The sequence below is a fragment of the Fundulus heteroclitus genome, chromosome 14 (genome assembly GCF_011125445.2).
Source record: "Fundulus heteroclitus isolate FHET01 chromosome 14, MU-UCD_Fhet_4.1, whole genome shotgun sequence".
Classification (NCBI taxonomy): Eukaryota; Metazoa; Chordata; class Actinopteri; order Cyprinodontiformes; family Fundulidae; genus Fundulus; species Fundulus heteroclitus.
The window spans coordinates 9,594,278-9,612,176 of NC_046374.1; the positions used below are offsets into that span (position 1 = coordinate 9,594,278).

A 17,899-nucleotide genomic window follows, 5' to 3' on the forward strand; every position below is an offset into this window, starting at 1 on the left:
GATCAGAGATGCTTTTAAGACCACTGCCCTGCTCTGGCCCGCAGGTGGCTGCTCCTTCAACAGAGGGCTCTTTTTGGACTTTCCTGCTGCCAGAAGATTCTTCGTGATCTGAAAATACTATTTTAGCAAAGGCATCTTCTTTTTTAGCTCCAGTAACATTATTTTCAGCAGTTTTCTCATTTCCTTTGTCCTCTTTTTCCATTTTAATATTAAAACTAATGATAAAAAAGTCCCTAAAGAACTGGTAGCTTTGCCTGGAACTGAAACGCTCGTGAGTTTGTGTAGCTAGTGACGCCTTTCGTTTAGTTCCCGTTGTCCTGGAGACTGGGCTCAGTGGCCAATCAGAGGCGCTCTGACGCATTCTCGCGCATATTAACAAGAAGAGAAGGGTGCGCGAGTGGCCCGAGCTCGTGCGGCTCGCTGCGCGCAGGCGCCAAGTGGAGCCTCCTACAACAAGAAGCAGCAGCCAGGCAAGATGGCGGACCTGGGGAAGAAGTACTGCGTGAACTGCCTCGCAGACGTCACCAACCTGCGGCTTCGCTGCACCGACTGCCCGGATATCGAGCTGTGCCCGGAGTGCTTCTCGGCGGGCGCCGAAATCGGCAACCACCGCCGATGGCACGGCTACCAGCAGGTCGACGGCGGGCTGTTCTCACTGTGGGGTCCAGAGGCAGAGGGAGGATGGACTAGCAGGGAAGAGCAGTCGCTGCTCGATGCCATCGAACAGTACGGCTTTGGAAACTGGGTACATCACTCCATTGACATTTACTGGCAGAAGTCTGTTTTAAAGTGCTTACACACCAAATAATGGCATTATTACCATCTCCTTAGTGGTTTTAGAGGTGAAAAGGGACAGTTTTAAATTCAACACAGAAGATTTTAAAGTCTGCGAAACAATAACAATCTTGGTGAGAGTTGAAAGTGAGCCCTATTTTATCTGTGGAGGTCTTCACTTTAATAAGAAAGTCAGGCAGTAACGCAGATGTGTGCCCCGAAGAACAGCCTTTGCTGTTTTTTTTTAGCCATTTCCAGGGTGTTCAGAAAACTTGAAGCTTTTATCAGCAAATGCCTCATTTTATGTGAAATTGAGCATTTGAGCCTTTTTATATGCTGCTTATTTGTAAATTTATTAATAAGATCACAAACTGATGGCCAGATCAGGTCCATGTTTTTCACATTCCAGCCAGAAACTCCACACCGCTTATTTTCCTGCTGGAAGGTGAACGTCTAGAGATTCACGTTTAACTGGTTTTCTTCCAGGATGCCCTTCACTCTATTTAGCTGCATCCATCAGAAAAAAAAGAAAAGAAAAATAATTAACCCCCCACAGCATGATGCTGCCACTGCTGTGTTTCAGTGGAGGTTTCGTGTGTTGTGGCTGATGTAAACAGTGTTCGTTTCCTCCATACGTCGTATTTTGCACCGCGATGATTATGCTGATAGATAACTGACCTATCACTAGTTTTATCTCTGCTTTATGCAGTTGCAGCTTCGGTTCTGAGTAATGATACATGCCTTACGCTTCTCAGAACTGCAGAGCACATTTGTCACATTTGTGATTCTCGCCCTGACACCACAGTGCGATCAGATAGAGTCCCGCCGTGAAGTGAAACATGAAATTAAACATGCTTGTTCTTTGTTCAGCTATGACGCTGAATCTAAAATATTCCAGACAGTCCAATCTGACTTGTGTTAGTCTAGGTTGGTTGTTTGTGGAACAATTTTCGATTGGGAAAACTAGAAGTGATTGTAACTTATTGGGCATTTTAAACATCTTTAAACATCGTCTTTGCCCGAAGCTTGATTGGGTGTAGGCCTGGTGTTGGAGGAGGACATTTTTGGCATACGGTCACTGTGAAGAACCCTGTTGTGTTGTTTTTTTGTAAGTGCTGATACAGGTTAGTGGTGTTGTTTTAACTTTAGCTCGACATGTTTGATGGAATAGCTCAGGCTGCACATTGTCGCCTCTCTGAAAACCCGTCTGAGTATTCCCAGACGAAGCTTTCCTCTTCAGCTCCAGGGTTTCTTTGGTTTCATGGCCTCGAGTGCTCTCTTGTCCAGACTCCATTGTCGCAGCACTTTACCGTTAGGCGGAGAAGTGCTCACCTCTAGCCCGCTTGATTTGATCTGCCTGTTGGCGGCAACTCTCTGGTCCACGCCGTGTGCTGCCACGCCCACTTTAACCGTATTACCGCCACGCAAACGGATGTCGTGAGAAAGGACGCGTCCTAAAATGTTATGTGACCAGAAATTGCGTGCCTCTGTGATTAGAAAATTGTGTTTAAAAAAAAAAAAAATCCTGATTATATTGCAAATTCAGGCCGCATGATATTGAGAAAAGTTGTGATATGCGATAATATTACTAGTTGTTGCGATAAGGACATAGCTTGTGATAAATTCAGAAGAATTAGACATAATGTCTTTCTGCTTTAGGACCATAGTAAACATAGAGCCCAGATATTGACTAGTCTGTCCAGCTACTAAAACACAGACATTCATCATTTCCATCTCAAACACCAGATTTCAATAAAAAGGTTGCCTCTGTCCGACCTATGATGTTTTTCGATAAGGAATAAGTTTAGCCGTAGTTTCTCATCATCGTTACCGTCTCAAACTGTTTATGTTGCAGTAAACGACAAATATCAGCAACGATTAAGGGCACTGAGAACCTGAATGCAAGGCGCTTCAATAATTAGCTGTTATTGCGCTTCAGCCGGTTCTTTGCGGTATGCATTTTTCGATCCGTGTTATTACCACGATAATAAATTTCCCATATATTGTGCGGCCCTAGTTTGATCGGTTTGAATGTTTTGGATTTGGGACTAGAGCTGAACAGGAGCCGTCCAGATTCCTACGAAAGCGAGGGCAGAATCAGAGTCGGTATCAAACACTCTTAGTCACATTAGCAACAATAGTAAATAACCGAATAAGCGAAACGATTGGTTCTTCAATAGGCCTTGCTGCGTAAAAGGCTTAAGAATTAAAAGCAGATCAGCTGCATTTGATGCCCATCAGAAATCTGGGGCCCAACGTGACCTGTGTGTGCGTTGATTGTGATGGATGACCACAGCGGGGCCGTTGTCCCATTACTTTGACTCGCTAAAGCTCAGACCTCCTCTTGAGTTGCAGTGCTAGGCAGATCTTGGCAGCTTGGTTCCGTTTGCCTTCAAGTTACTACAGACAATACCTGCCCCAAACCTTCCCACAATGCACTGCAGATCAAATAAAATGATGTGTTTCTACACGTGCCAGCACATTTCACATAATTTCTTTCTTTCTTTTTCTTATTTCCGTGGTTACACAGGCTAGCCCTTGCTGCCTGGACATCGCCGGTACAGTCTTGCTCTCACAAACCCCCGTCTCTCTGTTTGACCAGGGCTATTCTGGAGGTTGCTTTTGGGTTTTCGTGGTGCGGAGGGTTTTCGCCAAATTGCTGCTCGCTGTTAAATGGAACCTAGAGTACATGTTAGGCTTTTTTTTCCAAGCAACAACGTCGTTGCTGTTCAATCCATAAGCGTTTTATTTGCGTTTATGTGGAAGGAGTCAAGTTGGCAGTGGGTGAGCCACCGAGGTGGGATGTGGTTGTTATGATTATATATCTGTGTTGGTCTAACGACGTGTAACTCAACTGTGTTATAGAATGATTCAAAAACACTTGATTATCTCATAAACGCGTCGCTCTGTACTGCGGTTTAGTATTTTCTTTGGACAATTGCGTCGCTGCGGCCTCCTTCTGTTCCTCGAGATCTCGGTCCGGCTCAGACCTCTAACAAACGCGTGCTGTGTGTTTCACTCAACTCAGGTTTGTGACGTACGCAGGCTCTCAGCGTAAGGTTGATTCCACTGATCTATTTCCCATCGTTTCTTACACCAGTCTGTGTCTCTCTCCCGAAGGAGGACATGGCCGCGCATGTCGGACCATCCCGGACCCCGCAGGAGGTCATGGATCATTACGTCGTCATGTACATCCACGGCAACCTGGGTAAAGCCTGCATCCCCGACAGTATTCCCAACAGGGTAACCGACCACACGTGCCCCAGCGGGGGGCCCCTGTCGCCCAGTCTCACCACCCCGCTGCCCCCTCTGGACATAAGCCTGGCCGAGCAGCAGCAGCTCGGCTACATGCCGCTGCGCGACGACTACGAGATCGAGTACGACCAGGACGCCGAGAAGCTCATCAGCGGGCTGTCGGTCAACTACGACGACGAGGACGTGGAGATCGAGCTGAAGCGAGCCCACGTGGACATGTACGTGCGGAAGCTGCGGGAGCGGCAGCGGCGCAAGAACATCGCGCGGGACTACAACCTGGTGCCGGGCTTCCTGGGCAGAGACAAGAAGGACAAGGAGAAAGAGAAGCCGGGGGGGCTGCAGGCCGGGGGCGCTTCGGTTCCCGCCGGCGGGGCGGGAGCGGGCGGCGCCGCGGTGGGGCCGGGCTCCACGCCGGCGGCGGGGCCCGGCCCCATTCCGAGTACGCCCAAAAGGAAGATCACCAAGGAGGAGAAGGAGCAGCGGGTGAAGCTACGGGCGCTCTGCCAGTTCATGGCGCACCGCGAGTTCGAGGAGCTCTTCGAGAACATGCACAAAGAACGGGTGCTGAGGGCCAAGGTGCGCGAGTTGCAGCGCTACCGCCGCAACGGCATCACGCGCCTGGAGGAGTCCGCCGAATACGAAGCCGCCCGCCACAAACGGGAGAAACGCAAGGAGAACAAAAACGTGGTGGCGTCCAAACGGGGCGGCTCGGGAGGGGCCGGGCTCGGCTCCGGGGCGGGACTCTGCGGCGGGGCCGGCGGGGGCGGGGGCGGCCCCGGGGGGCCCGGAGCCGGAGGTGGGATCAAGGAGGAAGGCAAGGACGGGGAATTTGCAGCCATCGAGAATCTGACGGGGTTCGAGCTCCTGTCCGACCGGGAGAAGGTGCTGTGCAACTCCCTGAACCTGAGCCCGACGCGCTACCTGACTGTCAAAACCATCATCATCAAAGACCACCTGCAGAAGAGGCAGGGCATCCCCGCCAAGAGCCGGCTGCCCAGCTACCTGGACAAGGTCCTCAAGAAGCGCATTCTCACCTTCCTCACGGAGAGCGGCTGGATATCCAGAGACGCCTCGTAGCGCTCCCTCCCTGCAGGGGAAGCACAGGCTGCCGGTGGCCGCTAGCTGGCCAGCGTCACGCTCCGGAGGCTGGCCTCTGCTGCTGCCTCTCACCGACTACTTTTTCTACTTTTCTCTTTTTCAGCATGTGAATATGTACAGTGCAAATAAAAAGATGGCCCACTGGAGGAAAAAAACCCTATATATTCATACACGGTCCAGGAACAACAGCAGAAAAGAAGCTATCCTCATATTTTTGCCTTTTGAAGGTAACAAGGACATTCAACACCTTTTGGTTTACTAAAATGTGCTTCCTGCTGCAGTTCTTATTATTCATATTATTATTAATATTATGATGAAAGGAACAGAATGAAAGTAAAAGCCACTTCATACTGAATAATAGGAGTGTTTCACTCATCCAGTGTTTGGAGCCACGCGTTTGAGGATCCTGATGAAAATAAGCAGCTTTGTGTTTTGTTTTCACACTATATTTAAAACCAAACCCGATTCATTCAGTTCTGCTTGGTTTTCATGCACTGCTGCTGTATTTCCGGTACCACACTGTTTTATCACTGATACATTGGCACTGAAGGGTGGATGGTCGGCAGACTTAAAGGAACGAAGAGGACTGGGGTGTGGTTTAGCCACTAGGGGGCACTGTGGCTCTGAGTTAATACCTTCATTACACAGGAAGGAAAGTATTCTGCTATAATGTGTTAAAAATGGAAGTGCTGGTTGCCAAGTCACTAACTTTGTGCGTTTTTCTCGACCATCACGCTTTTAAAGACGCGAGATTTAGCTTTATCCGATTTAAGTCGGAGTGACCGCTGTTGTGACGCCTGATTTTAATTTCCGAATCCTAACTGGTCCGCAGAAATCTGAGACCGTTCCCACGCTACCATTAGGGTTTAACAAATACAAAAGTGCCTTAATCCAGACCAGAGGAGTATTCTGGATCTGTAGAGCCGTGCTGTTGCTCTTGGTTTTAGAAAGTCAGCCCCCTGATAAAGATGAGTGAAAGGGCTTAAGATATTTGTTCTATTGTAAGCAAAAGAAGAAGAGAGAGAAAACATGACCCCAGCATCACTGCTGAGGTGCTTTTTCACATAAAAAGTATTCTTTAAGTGCATTATTTTTGAAAAAAAGGGAGAATCCAGTGTTAAAAAGTTTTTGTTTTTAACAAAATCACTGCCAAACATATTGATCAGATCAGACCCCTCCTGTGTCCTTTTCTAAAAACCGGTGACTTTGCATTTCCTTTTTTTCCTGGTGGACGCCACCAGTTTTTTATTTCGGATCTGTCCGTTCTGGATTAGCCTGAAGCACACAGCTCCATCTAAAGGGCCCGGCAGCGTACAGCAGCGTTAATGTTTGTGACGGCAGGACAAAGGAAACGGGTTCTGGTCCAGCCTGGCGGGCTATCAGGGAAGATAGCAGTGATGTTGTTTAAAACATTTATATCTTTACATGGATTTTTTTAATTTTTTATTATTTCTTCACTAAATAACTCATTTGAGGGCATTTTCCCATTGCTTTGCTCGTGTCTGTAGTAATTGGGTAATTTAACTCTCAACCCGCCTTTCTTAAAACGCATTACATGGTATTTTTTTTCTAATACGCGCTACAATAAGGCTAAAAAGAAATGACGTGCTCTTAAGCATGAAACAGACCCCCCCCTGCTCCTCAGATTAGGGATCAAAGTCCATAGATTACCTGCTCCCAGAGCAGAGGTTCCCTGCCCGGGTCGTTGGGTCAGAACCCGACCAGCGTCACCGGATGCTTCTTTGCAGGTCACTGCTCTGTGTGACATTGCTTCTGCTTTTACGCTGGAGGAGCTGTGATGCTGGAACATCTTCCACGGTCCCTCTGGACTCAGATCATGTGTCCAGAAGCGTTTTGGGATTTGAAGGAACGCTGATGGGCTGCTGGGAAACCGAAACGTTGATGTTTTAGGCTGTCTGTGCTTTCAGCCGATGATGGAAAGCTTGAAGCTGAAGCCGTGTGATTGGATTTAGTTTCTGCCTTCGGCCAGTTTGTCTCAAAGAAAAAGTGGAAACTACTAGAAGGAAATAGTCTTTAAAGGGGGCATATATGCTTACTAAGTGAACCAAATGTAAATAATCTGTAAGATAAAACAAATGTGTAATGTACAGTATTTTGTGTTGTGTACATTTTTCACAGGTTTTGTATTAAATAAGGATTTTTGACAGTGATGCTGCAGTTTTGTTTTTTTTAAAGTCATGACTGATGAGGTTCCTCTGGTCACGATGTCTTCCTTCACCATCGATGGACAAGGAAGAACATCTGAATCTTCTAAGTAAAGATTAGGAAGCTGAAGTTAAAGGTTCCCAGTGATCCAGCTGAAGGCGACTTCCACAGGTTTAAAGTTAAAAGGCAGGAAGCTACGCCACATGGGGGCAGGAAGAGGAAGCGATTAGCTGCTGCCTCCAGATTTGTCAGGAAGCAGAGGGTCAGAAACCTTTGTAGACGTCCAAGTAGGTTAGGTAGGAGCAGCGTCTGAGATGTTGACATGGAGGTACACGCTAAGCCATGCATCCCAGGTTCCAGTCCTTCAACATTTAGAGGCATCTGCTCCAACGACTGGATTTCCGACTCAGCATGTCACAAACTTGAGTAATAACCCATTCTTTAGGTTCAGGTGTGTTTGGGAGAAGGTCCATGATGCTGGGGATGCAGGCCCACAGCATCATGGACCTTCTGAAACACCAGGAAATGGTGATTAAAATCAGATGGACTGTATCAGAAACTGAAAATGGTTAAAGTGAGAAGAGTTCTGCATCACAATCCATAGCATTCAGAAACCAGCAGAAACGTTCCTGGATCATACCGATTAATGCACAGATGTAAACATTCTGAGCAAGACGGGGACATAAAAGCGACGAGAGACGAACCGGCAACACACCAACAAGCTGGGCCCTGTCGAGGCCACAATGGCATCCACTTGTTTAAAATGGGCTTCTTCTTATTCAGCGAAAACATGGAATCCGTCCGACCTCAGGTAAATATTTAATGAGACTAAAGTGATTTTCATAAATGCTGAAGCCGTCCATGCACTGTAGGATTTAGTGAGACACTGGGCACTATTCTGATCCTGCTTGTTTTTACCCCAGAACAGGAAACAAAATGTTACAGTTAACCTTCAATGCCTCGTGCTTGTTCTCCTGCAGATCTACAGATGCTGCAGGGAGTCAATATCTGAACACCCATCTGATCCACATCTGTTAGTTGTACTTTGAGGCTCAGGATGCAGTCTGAAAGTCAAAACCCTTCACAGGTCTGTGTTACTTAGTTTATTCCAATACAGAACCCTGGATGAGGACTGGGTCATTCCTACACACCGACATACATCTGATTATTATGTCAAAATGAGCCACATTACATCACGGCCCGGGGCTTGTTTATCAGACCCGATTAAGTCTAGACAACAACGTTGATTTGACTAAAACTGCACAGGGAGCCAACATCTGTTCAAAGGAAACATCTGGGGTTTTTGTCATATCTTCGCTTTAATTCAGAATGTAGTTCAAACTCAACACAAAAACACAACTGTGAAAACAGAAGTGTGGAATGACAGCAGCATCAGAACCCCCTCCTGCAGGCCTGCTTGTATTATAGATGCAGCATGCCTTTATTTAAATCTTCTGGTTAAATGATGATCTTCGGCTCCTCGCTGAAAGCTTGGTGGGACCTCCTCCTTGTGTTTCTGACGGAACCTGAACAAAGGCAAATCACGATCACGATGACAGACGTATTTACTAAACGGGCCGTCCTCTGGCAGACCGAGTTAAAACTGTTGGATGCTGTCCGCGTAGAGAGTTTGCATGTCTGGGCCTGTGTCAGAGTGTGAGGACAGTTTGGTGGGAGTAGACTGCAGAGCCTGGGCAGTCCACAGAGTTCGGCGCCATCCGCTCCCCGGGCAGCAAGGCTAATCCCACTGTCACGCCGTTAGCCCGTCCCGCTAGGGGGCTTTGGCCACACCCACCAACGCCGGCCTGAGGGTGCGGCCGTGGAGCTTGTAGCCCACTTTGGTCACCACGGCGACGGTCCCGGGCTCTTTGCCTTCCACGGGGGCGTGGAAGAGCGCCTCGTGCTCGTAGGGGTCAAACTTCTGGCCCTCGGGGTTGAGCTTGATCAGGCCGTGCTTGGTGAAGACCTTCTGGATCTGGACCTCGGTCATCACCAGCCCGTCGTACAGGTTCTTCAGGTGAGGGTTCTGATTGGTCACCTCCTCCTTCGGCACGCTCTCTGTGGCCTTCTCCAGGATGTCGGCCACCTCCAGGAGGTCCTTGCAGAAGCCTTGGATGCCTGGAGAAGACGTACAGAATTCCTGATGACATGATCCACACCCCAAACTACTCAAGACTTCTTCTGTTGAAGTTCTATTATGTAACCTGATCACATGAAAAGGACCTTAAGTGCATTAATAAATATATGCACCGCATTCTGAGCCCCTTTGGACGCCTTCAGAAAATGAAAGCGCTTATGTAGCTCGTTTGTGACATCTAGTGGTGCAAATATGCAACTGCAAAGAGCAAACGACCTCTGCCAGAGCTGTAGATAGTTTCTTTTTTTTTACCATATAATTTGGCATCCTCCACCATCCTTTGACTCCTGGTCCTCAGGTTCTCTGTATCTGCTAGAGCCCTCTTATACTTTTCCTGCAAAGGACACAAAGTGAAGAAATTCAACACAATGGATTCTTTTTAACAGTCTGGCAAAAGTAGTCATACATCTTGACCTTTTTCACGCCGTATCACAGCGTAGCCACAAACTTTAATGTGTTTCTGTCAGGTTCTAGGCTATAAAACGACAGTAGAAAAAAAATGTGTGTAGTGGAAAGACAGACACGCAGTCTGAAAATGATGCGTTTGCATTCAACCTCCATTCCAGCAGTTTTCCTCATCTAAAGACAGATCCCTTTTTGCCCATTTTTCAGTATAAAGCATCCATGAACATCAGCTTTAAAGTATTTAATTTGTGGACTTTGACTAGGCCACTAACTGATGACTATGCATTGATCTAAACCATTCCACCTTAGCTCTGGCTGTGAGTTCAGAGTTGTTGTCCTGCTGACAAGTGAACCTTGCACTTTAGGTCTCTCGCAGCCTCCAACAGGTTTTCTTCCAGGGACGTCCAGGATTTAGTTTCACTTATCTTCCAATCAGCTCTAAGTAGCTTCTCCATCTGTGCTGAAGAAAAGCCTCCCCAGAGCCTGATGCTGCCAGCACCCTCATGTTTGCAGTGACCTCTACATGACTCGTGTCGACCACAGCTTTCTTCTGGCCTCTCCCCCATTCAGGCCACATTTATGGGCTGCACAGCCATTAGTCATCCTATCAAAAGCTTCTTGCAGCTGAACTGTGAATCATAGTTCAAAGTAACGTTTTATAACCTAACTCTGCTTTCTCCAGGACCTGTCCTGCTGTGTGCGCCTTGGTCCTCGTGGTGCCGTTTGTTCTCTGATGTCCCCTAACAGACCTCTGGGGGCAGACACAGAACAGCAGGATAAATGCTGATAATGTGCTGACTTTGGACAGCGGTTGGTTCTACTGGATTTTATTCAGGGGAATCAGGGGGAAAAAAGGGCTGGAATCAATCCTAGGCAGCGATTTGTAGTACCAGTACCACAAGAGGCTCCACGGTTTAAGAACCACAGCTCTACATTACTGTCCAGTAACTACAGTGTGTGTGTGTGTGTGTGTGTGTGTGTACCAGGACGATGATCAAACAGACGTCCCACTCTGACTCACCGTCATCTCCTTGAGCTGCTCCTCCAACTGGACCTTCTCCTCAGCGAGGACCTTGTCGGCTGCGCCCGGCTCCGTCTTCTCAGCCTCCTCCTCGGAGCCGGGGCCGTTCTTCTGCTGGGTGGCGGTGCACAGCAGCCGCAGAGGCGCTCTTCATGGGGAGACAGGACAACAACAGCATCCCTTAAGTTGTGATTTAATCAGGGCGGCCTGACACACACCAGCCACACTAACAAACCAGAAGGTTATGCAAGTAAGCCAACAGCCTCAGGAGTGGGCGGGGCTGCATCCCTCCATGTCAACTTATGTCATCACCTCTCTCCAGCCAATCGGATTGCGCTGTCACATGACGCCTAACTTCATTGATAAAGTCCTTACTGGCTCGAACCCACGATCTAAAGCTAACGGCAGCAACAACTCCGCTCTGTGTGTCCCAGACACGCTTTAAATAGCTCAGCCTCGGTAAGTTACATCACGCCGTCACCCATCTGCTTCCTGCCAGAGAATGGTCCACAGTGTCAGACCTTAAAGCCAGAGCATGTCCACCGCCATACGGCGCGTAAAGTGTTCCTGTCTCTGTTACTATCTCTGCAAAGGTCAACAGTGAACTGTGGAGGCAGGCAGGAGAAGCTAGCTGTGCTAACCGGCTCCCAATCATCCGCTACCGGCGGCTGGAGTCCGGGTAGAGGCGAGCCCGGCGGTTCTTTCCCAGCATGAAGTCAACTATAAGCGCCGCTCACCTCTTCAGCGCGGGGGACCCCAACACGGAGTAGCTCTGCCTCACTGCTCGGACACACCAGCTCGCCATTTTCCAAATGTACAGAGACACACGCTGACGCCTTGCGTAAGCCTCCCGTTCACACGGCGTGGCGCTTCCACCAATCAGATTCGAGTGCAAAGAGGCAGTCTCTTGAATGACCAATGGGATGCACGGAAATGTTTTTTGACGTCTTAGTCAAGGGCGGTTGAGAAGGCTGCACATGTGACCAACCAAGGACAGTTAAAAAAACACTTATTAAACAGAAAGTTACCAAATTGCATCAGAACATTTTGTAGTCACAAAAATTAAAACGTGATTTCCGATTTTTTTCGTTTATTAATTGTATTCTTTGATAAAAGTTTAGATGCCAGCTAGGAAAAAAAGAAGAAATTGACCTGAATACATTTGTGAAGCCCCTTTCTTATGAGTAAACTGGAAATGGATTTGTAACATAAAGTGGGCAACTGTCCTGGCTCACTTTTTGGAATGTAGGGAGGAGAGAGTCCCACGAAAAAAGAAAAGAAAAAAAAACTAAGACAAAAGCTGTGTCACATGATTTTTAGCAAAACAGTCAACTTTTGTTTCATGCCGTGGTATTAAGTTGTATTATACCATACAAATTGTATCAACACTGCTTTTAAATATTCATTCACTGTCTGAACTGGGTTTGAATGGGTTCTTCTGAGTGTTTTAAAGGAGCAGTAAGTAAAAATGACATCCAGTGTTGCAAATCGGAACAACACACACAACACCTGCCATGGAGAACAGCCATTTCCTCAGCGGTCCGTTGCTGCTGTGAAACCCCATTGAATGTTTGCCTCCACATGACAGCTATATGATGTTGTATTTTGTTCTATTTTGTATTTTGTTCTCTCAGAACAAAATATAGAAGCCTCCACAGAGATGTTTACTATAGTTTACTGTGTTTACTTCGGGAACCAGGAAGTAAACACAGGCTACACACTGCACTAAAGTAGTTCCACACCGTATCTTTAGGTTTGAAAAGAGAAAAATAAGACTAAGACATTGTTGATGTAGAGCAGAGGTCACCAACACGGTGCCCATGAGCACCAGGTCGCCCCCAAGGACCACATGTGGTCCCCTCATGCCAGTTCACACATCCTTGCATGTGACCACAACATTTCTGCTGAGAGCCAGGCAAACCATGAGCCAACGACTCTCCATTGTGAGAGGCGTTCAGGTGAATCTACATGCGAATCCAAGCTCTGACAAGGCCTCGCCAGCGGGTCTACACAGCTTGGAACTCCACACTAATCCAGACATTTTGAATTAAGAAAGCTTCCTGGATGGGAAGTGAATTTTTTTCCAGTTTCAATATAGAAGTCCAGTTAAAAAAAATGTACTTTCTAAAAACAGCACAACCCTCCAGTGAGTTGCATCTAAAATTTTATTTTATTGCGTTGCTATTCCTTTGGAATCACTGTTACATTTATATTGATTTGAAAATGACAATATCGAAAGGACAAAGTATTAAATTATTAAGATGTCTAGGACCGATTGTATATAGGGAATCTTAATTCCATTCCGGGTGACAAATGAAAAGGATTTAGGTTGGTTTTACAGTGAATATTTGACTTATTGCTCCTTTAAAGATCATATTTCATGTTTGGACATATTGCTGATTTCCCCTTTTGCTTCTCTTATCCTTGGTGACCCCCTTGAGTCATCTCCTCTAGAATGCCTTTCACTTGTTCCATCATAACTGCCCCAGAGGAACAGGCAGCATTCATTGCATGAACTTCAGCTGCCTGATCCATGTGTGTACATGATGCTGATTTTACATGCTCACATTCCCTTTTTACCAGTGTTTTAAACTCTTATTATATTACCAACTTGATGGTAATATAATACCAGTTAGAAACATGATCATTTCCTTCCACTGTCACAATTTTGGATTGTGACTGCAGCTTCTTTTTTGTACCTGTATAAACATTGCTTCATCAATAAAAACTATTTTTTCAGAATTTTCTCTGTGTGGTTTTGCTCCTCTCTCTTCCTCTCAATTCTCCAACTTTTACTCTATTTCTTTCAACAATTTTGCCTTCTTCTCCATATATCCTTTTGGGGATTCTCATCTGTTCAGTCATGCTGTTTGTTTTGACAGTGTAAAGGATAATCCTGGAGCAGAGGGCAGAGCTGCTGCATGTGCATCAGATAACCCTACTCTAAACAGAGGAGGAGGCCTCAGACATCAGCTTCCAAAAATACACAGTTCAGTCAGTTTCAAGCCAATTCACACCTTCTTGCATGTATCTAAACATCTCTCAGCGAGAGAAAAAAAAAAGTCTGGAGTAATGTGGAGTAACAAGCTTTATACTACTGCCTAACAAAGGCCTTGTAACGGCTTAGATAACATGTAAGTTCAACCGAAACAGGTCCACCCCTTAGTAATGGTCATTTAAGCCATTAAGCCAGCAGAATGGACCGAAACTGGTCTCCTCCTCTGTAACGAGGAGTCATTAGGGTTGTTATTGGCTTGGCTTAAACCATCCAATAATATTATCTATTGGCTTAGATAATGGTTATCTAAGCCATTACAAGGCCTTTGTTGGGCAGTAGTATAAAGCTTGTTACTCCACATTACTCCAGACTTTTTGAATTGAGAAAGCTTCCTGGAGAGGAGGCGAAACGTCTTCAACTACGAAAAACAAGTCCAGTTGTTTTGTTTTTTACTTTTTTTTGGAATGTATATTTGTAAATCTGACTCTGATCACGTCAGTGCCTCACCAGCTATGAACCCTACCGCACGTAACTGTTTTTAACATTTAGCTATGTCTAAACATACAATACACGTTGGTTATTTGCTAGTGTCTTAAACCAAATTAACTTTAGCTAAAGGTCAGCCCGAAATGCCAAATTTTTATTTGTTTCTTTATTTGTACAACATAGTGGCTCAGGGCAAGTTGAGTGGCTGCTCAGGTAAATTAGTTTTTCAACTGAATATCAAAACTGATTATTTTTTCATATATGAACTTTCTTCATCACTGGGTAGAATAAGGTATGGTCTGTTGTTGAGTACTGAAGAAGGCCCAGATTGTCATAATTTAGGTTTTTGTTTGTTTATTTTGGACTTTTCTGGACTTGGATTAGCCTATCACCTCTCAGCCACCAGCCACTATCCAGTCAGCTCAGTCACCAGTAAATTAGCCCAGATTATCTCCACCTGCTGCCAGTAATTACTGTCAACTCTGGTCACCTGTTCACCTGCTTACATATACCTGCCTAAGCCAACTCATCCCTGCCAGAACGTCTCATTTCATCTTGCCTCATCTAGTGTGATGAGCCCTGCCTCTACCAGTTCCTGTGTGCTCAGCCATCTGGACTCTTCCAATAAAAGTTGCCTATGTCTGTGTGCTGCACACGTCTGTCTGTTTCCCCGTAAATTCCAGCTGCTCGCTCGGCCTGTTCTGGTGGTTCCTTGGTCCACATCACCTGTTCTGCTCATCCCTGTCAGCCTTTATCTGGTCAAATCTGGTTCTGCAACCTCACCTGCCATTATTCATTCTTTTCAATTAACCTTTAAAAACGTATATATATGCAGCATAGAATGCAATGCAAGTTCCTCGTATTTATTAATTTTTCTGACAGTTTTGCATATTACAGTTATTTATCACATTACTTATAGAAAGCCCTGTTACTGTATGCATGTATTGCTAATTGTATTCAACATCAAAGAAAATAGAGAACCCTACGGATTGCAGCGGTGACCTGTTCAAGTCAGGTGACGTCATTCCCACTTCTAAGTTCAGTCAAATTCAACACAGCACAAAATTCCACACAGTAAAAAGTGTGCAAACACACCATAGTTCTGTTATTATAGGCTGTGGTTACAGATGTGGTAATTGTCTTTGTTTACTATGTGGACTATAGAGTAGTTAAATTTTGGTTAACTGCTTGACATTAAAATGTTCTAAATAATCTAATTTTATTCTTACAAAAAATATGATGTTTTTAATTTTAATCACTTTGTTGTCACAGATGGGTTCTTAACATTCTTAATAAGCACATCCTGAAGAGATGGCTGATAGTTTTGCTATTCATCTGTATTTCTTGCTGATAATATATATAAAAATGTCTCAACTTACTCCATGTCCTGAATGTTTTATTTATAATAAAGCTGTGGTTATATATATTGCAAGGGAATTGGGATGAAGGGTATAAACCCAAAAAATCTACTTTATAAGTTAGTTTTTGATGAAGTATTCTTCTTTTACTTTTTGTCCCATCCTTGACAATGGCAGGTTTGTCAAGCATTTGGCATGCTGAGATGAGTCATTCTTTCTCAGTGCATACGAAGCGTCTGCATTGTGTAGCATGAAATTAATGTAACCCAGTCCAAAATGGTCATGGTGTTTGTTGTTATGAATTCACATAAGGATAAATATTTGAAGTGTCAGTCAATGTTGAATGTGTTAAAGTTGTCATAAATAGGTTAAAACTTCGTTTATAAAGGCTAAGAACAGAATGCCTTAAAAGAGGTATAAAAATCTACAAATGTGTGATTAAAAAATGTTTTGTTTTAAAAAAAGGAAGAATTGTCACATATTCTTTTATTTTGAAAGGCTTATTTTGAATGTTGTGTGTTGCTTGGTTATTTCTGATAAGTTAATGTTTTGAATATGAAATAAGCTGAGGTAAGGTTTGGTTATAACATTGATTTTGATTGACTGTCAGAGAACATTGCCGTACTAGTGTGCTAGTGCTCAGAGGTGAGTGAATCTCAAGTCAAAAGACAGAATATAAAGTAATTAAATGACACATTACAATTTTTCTTTGTAAGTTGAGTTTCGGGATTTTAACAAACTCAGTGGCCCTTACCTACTTCAATGGGGTGTAGGTGGGCTACATTAAGTAACGTTATTATAGCTCACTGATAAAACATTGAGTGGCGCAATAAACACAATGACCTATTGTCAGGGTTTTGTGGATTGAACCCGAATTCAGCCACACACAGAGCCACAATTAAAGAGTCTTTATTGCAGGGTTTGAGCAGTGGATGAAAAAACCAGGAAACTATACCATGCTGGGGCTGAAGTGTGAAGATGGCTGGAGCTGGACGGCTGAGCTGGTGAGGGAGCAGATGCTAGGCAGACGGCGGACGAGGAACACACATCGACTGAGGGCATCTGAAGGTTGCAGACGGACCAGCAGTGGGGAACAGACTGAGGGAGTTTATATAGGGGAGCTGGCAGGTGTATTGAGTCCAGGATAACTAGAGCAGCAGGTGAAACAGATCAGGCTTGGAGTGGGACTGAGCAGAGTGGAATGATCCGGAACTGTCCATGGTGAAGCCGGAGGAACTGATCCCTGACACCTATTAGGCATATTTGTGATATACAGTATGTATGTAGCTTATCTAAGGCTCAGTCCAGACCAACATGGAGGCTTTGCAGAATGGAGATTTTCTGCTCTGAAATTTTCGGTGTGAACAACTAAGATTTCTAAGAACCCAGTTTGTGGTCTCTATGCAGGGGGACTGGATATCAAAAATAAATAGGCAGAAGTGGAAAATATCCATCCATTATCTAACATGACTATCCCTTGTGGGGTTGCGAAGGGGTGCTGGTGCCTATCTCCAGCTGTCAATGGGAGAGAGGTGGGGTACAACCTGGACAGGTTGCCAGTCTATCACAGGACAACACAGAGACTAACAGGACAAACAACCATTCTCACACACATTCACACCTAAGGACAATTTAGAGAGGCAAATTAACCTAACAGTCATGTTTTTGAACTGTGGGTGGAAACCGGAGTACCCGGAGAGAACCCACGTATGCACAGGGAGAACATGCAAACGCCATGCAGAAAGACCCAGGGCAAGGGTTGGACTCGACCTTCTTGCTGCATGGCAACAATGCTACCCACTGTAGCACTGTGCAGCCCAAGTGGAAAATAGTACATTCTATTTCCTCATATCAATAAGTCAAAAATTTACACATTTTTATTTTAAGTTTTAAAATCAGCACTTTTTCCCACATTTGTTCAATAATCTTGTCTACTGTTTAAAATGTATCGTTGCATCCCAAGCTTTTACCCCCATAAGCAAAGTTCCTCCAACCAAATAAATGGCTCTTTAAATACTATTGACTTGAGGTCTTTTATAAACCAATGCAGGTGCAGGTTCTTGAGAGAGGTTCTGCACAGATATGGATAGTTCTTTTCTATGACTGCAATCCATTGGCTAGCAGAATCTAGAGGTTGCAGAAAAAGAAGGCAAGCGTATCCATCGTACCACCAAAATGGGGATTTGCATGTCTTCTTGCCT

The 17,899-nt window shown here is 45.2% G+C and overlaps 2 protein-coding genes and 1 long non-coding RNA gene across 3 annotated transcripts; 2 read left to right on the top strand and 1 right to left on the bottom strand.

Annotated features, from left to right (window-relative positions):
• Positions 1 to 372: 372 nt before the first annotated feature.
• On the top strand, positions 373 to 7,298 carry tada2b (transcriptional adaptor 2B). The gene is made up of 2 exons (XM_012851127.3): positions 373 to 745; positions 3,895 to 7,298. Exons 1-2 carry the CDS (start codon positions 476 to 478, stop codon positions 5,104 to 5,106), a joined length of 1,482 nt encoding a protein of 493 aa, XP_012706581.2. The 5' UTR covers positions 373 to 475; the 3' UTR covers positions 5,107 to 7,298.
• A 1,085-nt stretch (positions 7,299 to 8,383) lies between these two features.
• On the bottom strand, positions 8,384 to 11,735 carry grpel1 (GrpE-like 1, mitochondrial). Its single transcript, XM_012851129.3, has 4 exons — positions 11,594 to 11,735; positions 10,857 to 11,004; positions 9,683 to 9,764; positions 8,384 to 9,411 (listed from the first exon to the last, which is right to left on the bottom strand). The coding sequence occupies exons 1-4, from the start codon at positions 11,659 to 11,661 to the stop codon at positions 9,065 to 9,067; spliced, it is 645 nt and encodes a 214-aa protein (XP_012706583.2). The 5' UTR covers positions 11,662 to 11,735; the 3' UTR covers positions 8,384 to 9,064.
• On the top strand, positions 11,229 to 11,669 carry LOC118565652. Its single transcript, XR_004932504.1, has 2 exons — positions 11,229 to 11,315; positions 11,450 to 11,669. It is a non-coding gene; the product is annotated as an uncharacterized LOC118565652 (long non-coding RNA).
• Positions 11,736 to 17,899: the final 6,164 nt, after the last annotated feature.

Bases quoted from the DNA above. Each gene is read 5' to 3' on its own strand.
- tada2b (XM_012851127.3), top strand. From the start codon at position 476: ATGGCGGACCTGGGGAAGAAGTACTGCGTGAACTGCCTCGCAGACGTC. The intron at 746-3,894 runs GTACATCACTCC...TCTCTCCCGAAG, and splicing joins AGTACGGCTTTGGAAACTGG to GAGGACATGGCCGCGCATGT.
- grpel1 (XM_012851129.3), bottom strand. From the start codon at position 11,661: ATGGCGAGCTGGTGTGTCCGAGCAGTGAGGCAGAGCTACTCCGTGTTG. The intron at 11,005-11,593 runs GTGAGCGGCGCT...CTCCCCATGAAG, and splicing joins GGGTCCCCCGCGCTGAAGAG to AGCGCCTCTGCGGCTGCTGT. The intron at 9,765-10,856 runs GTGAGTCAGAGT...TGTCCTTTGCAG, and splicing joins AGCAGCTCAAGGAGATGACG to GAAAAGTATAAGAGGGCTCT.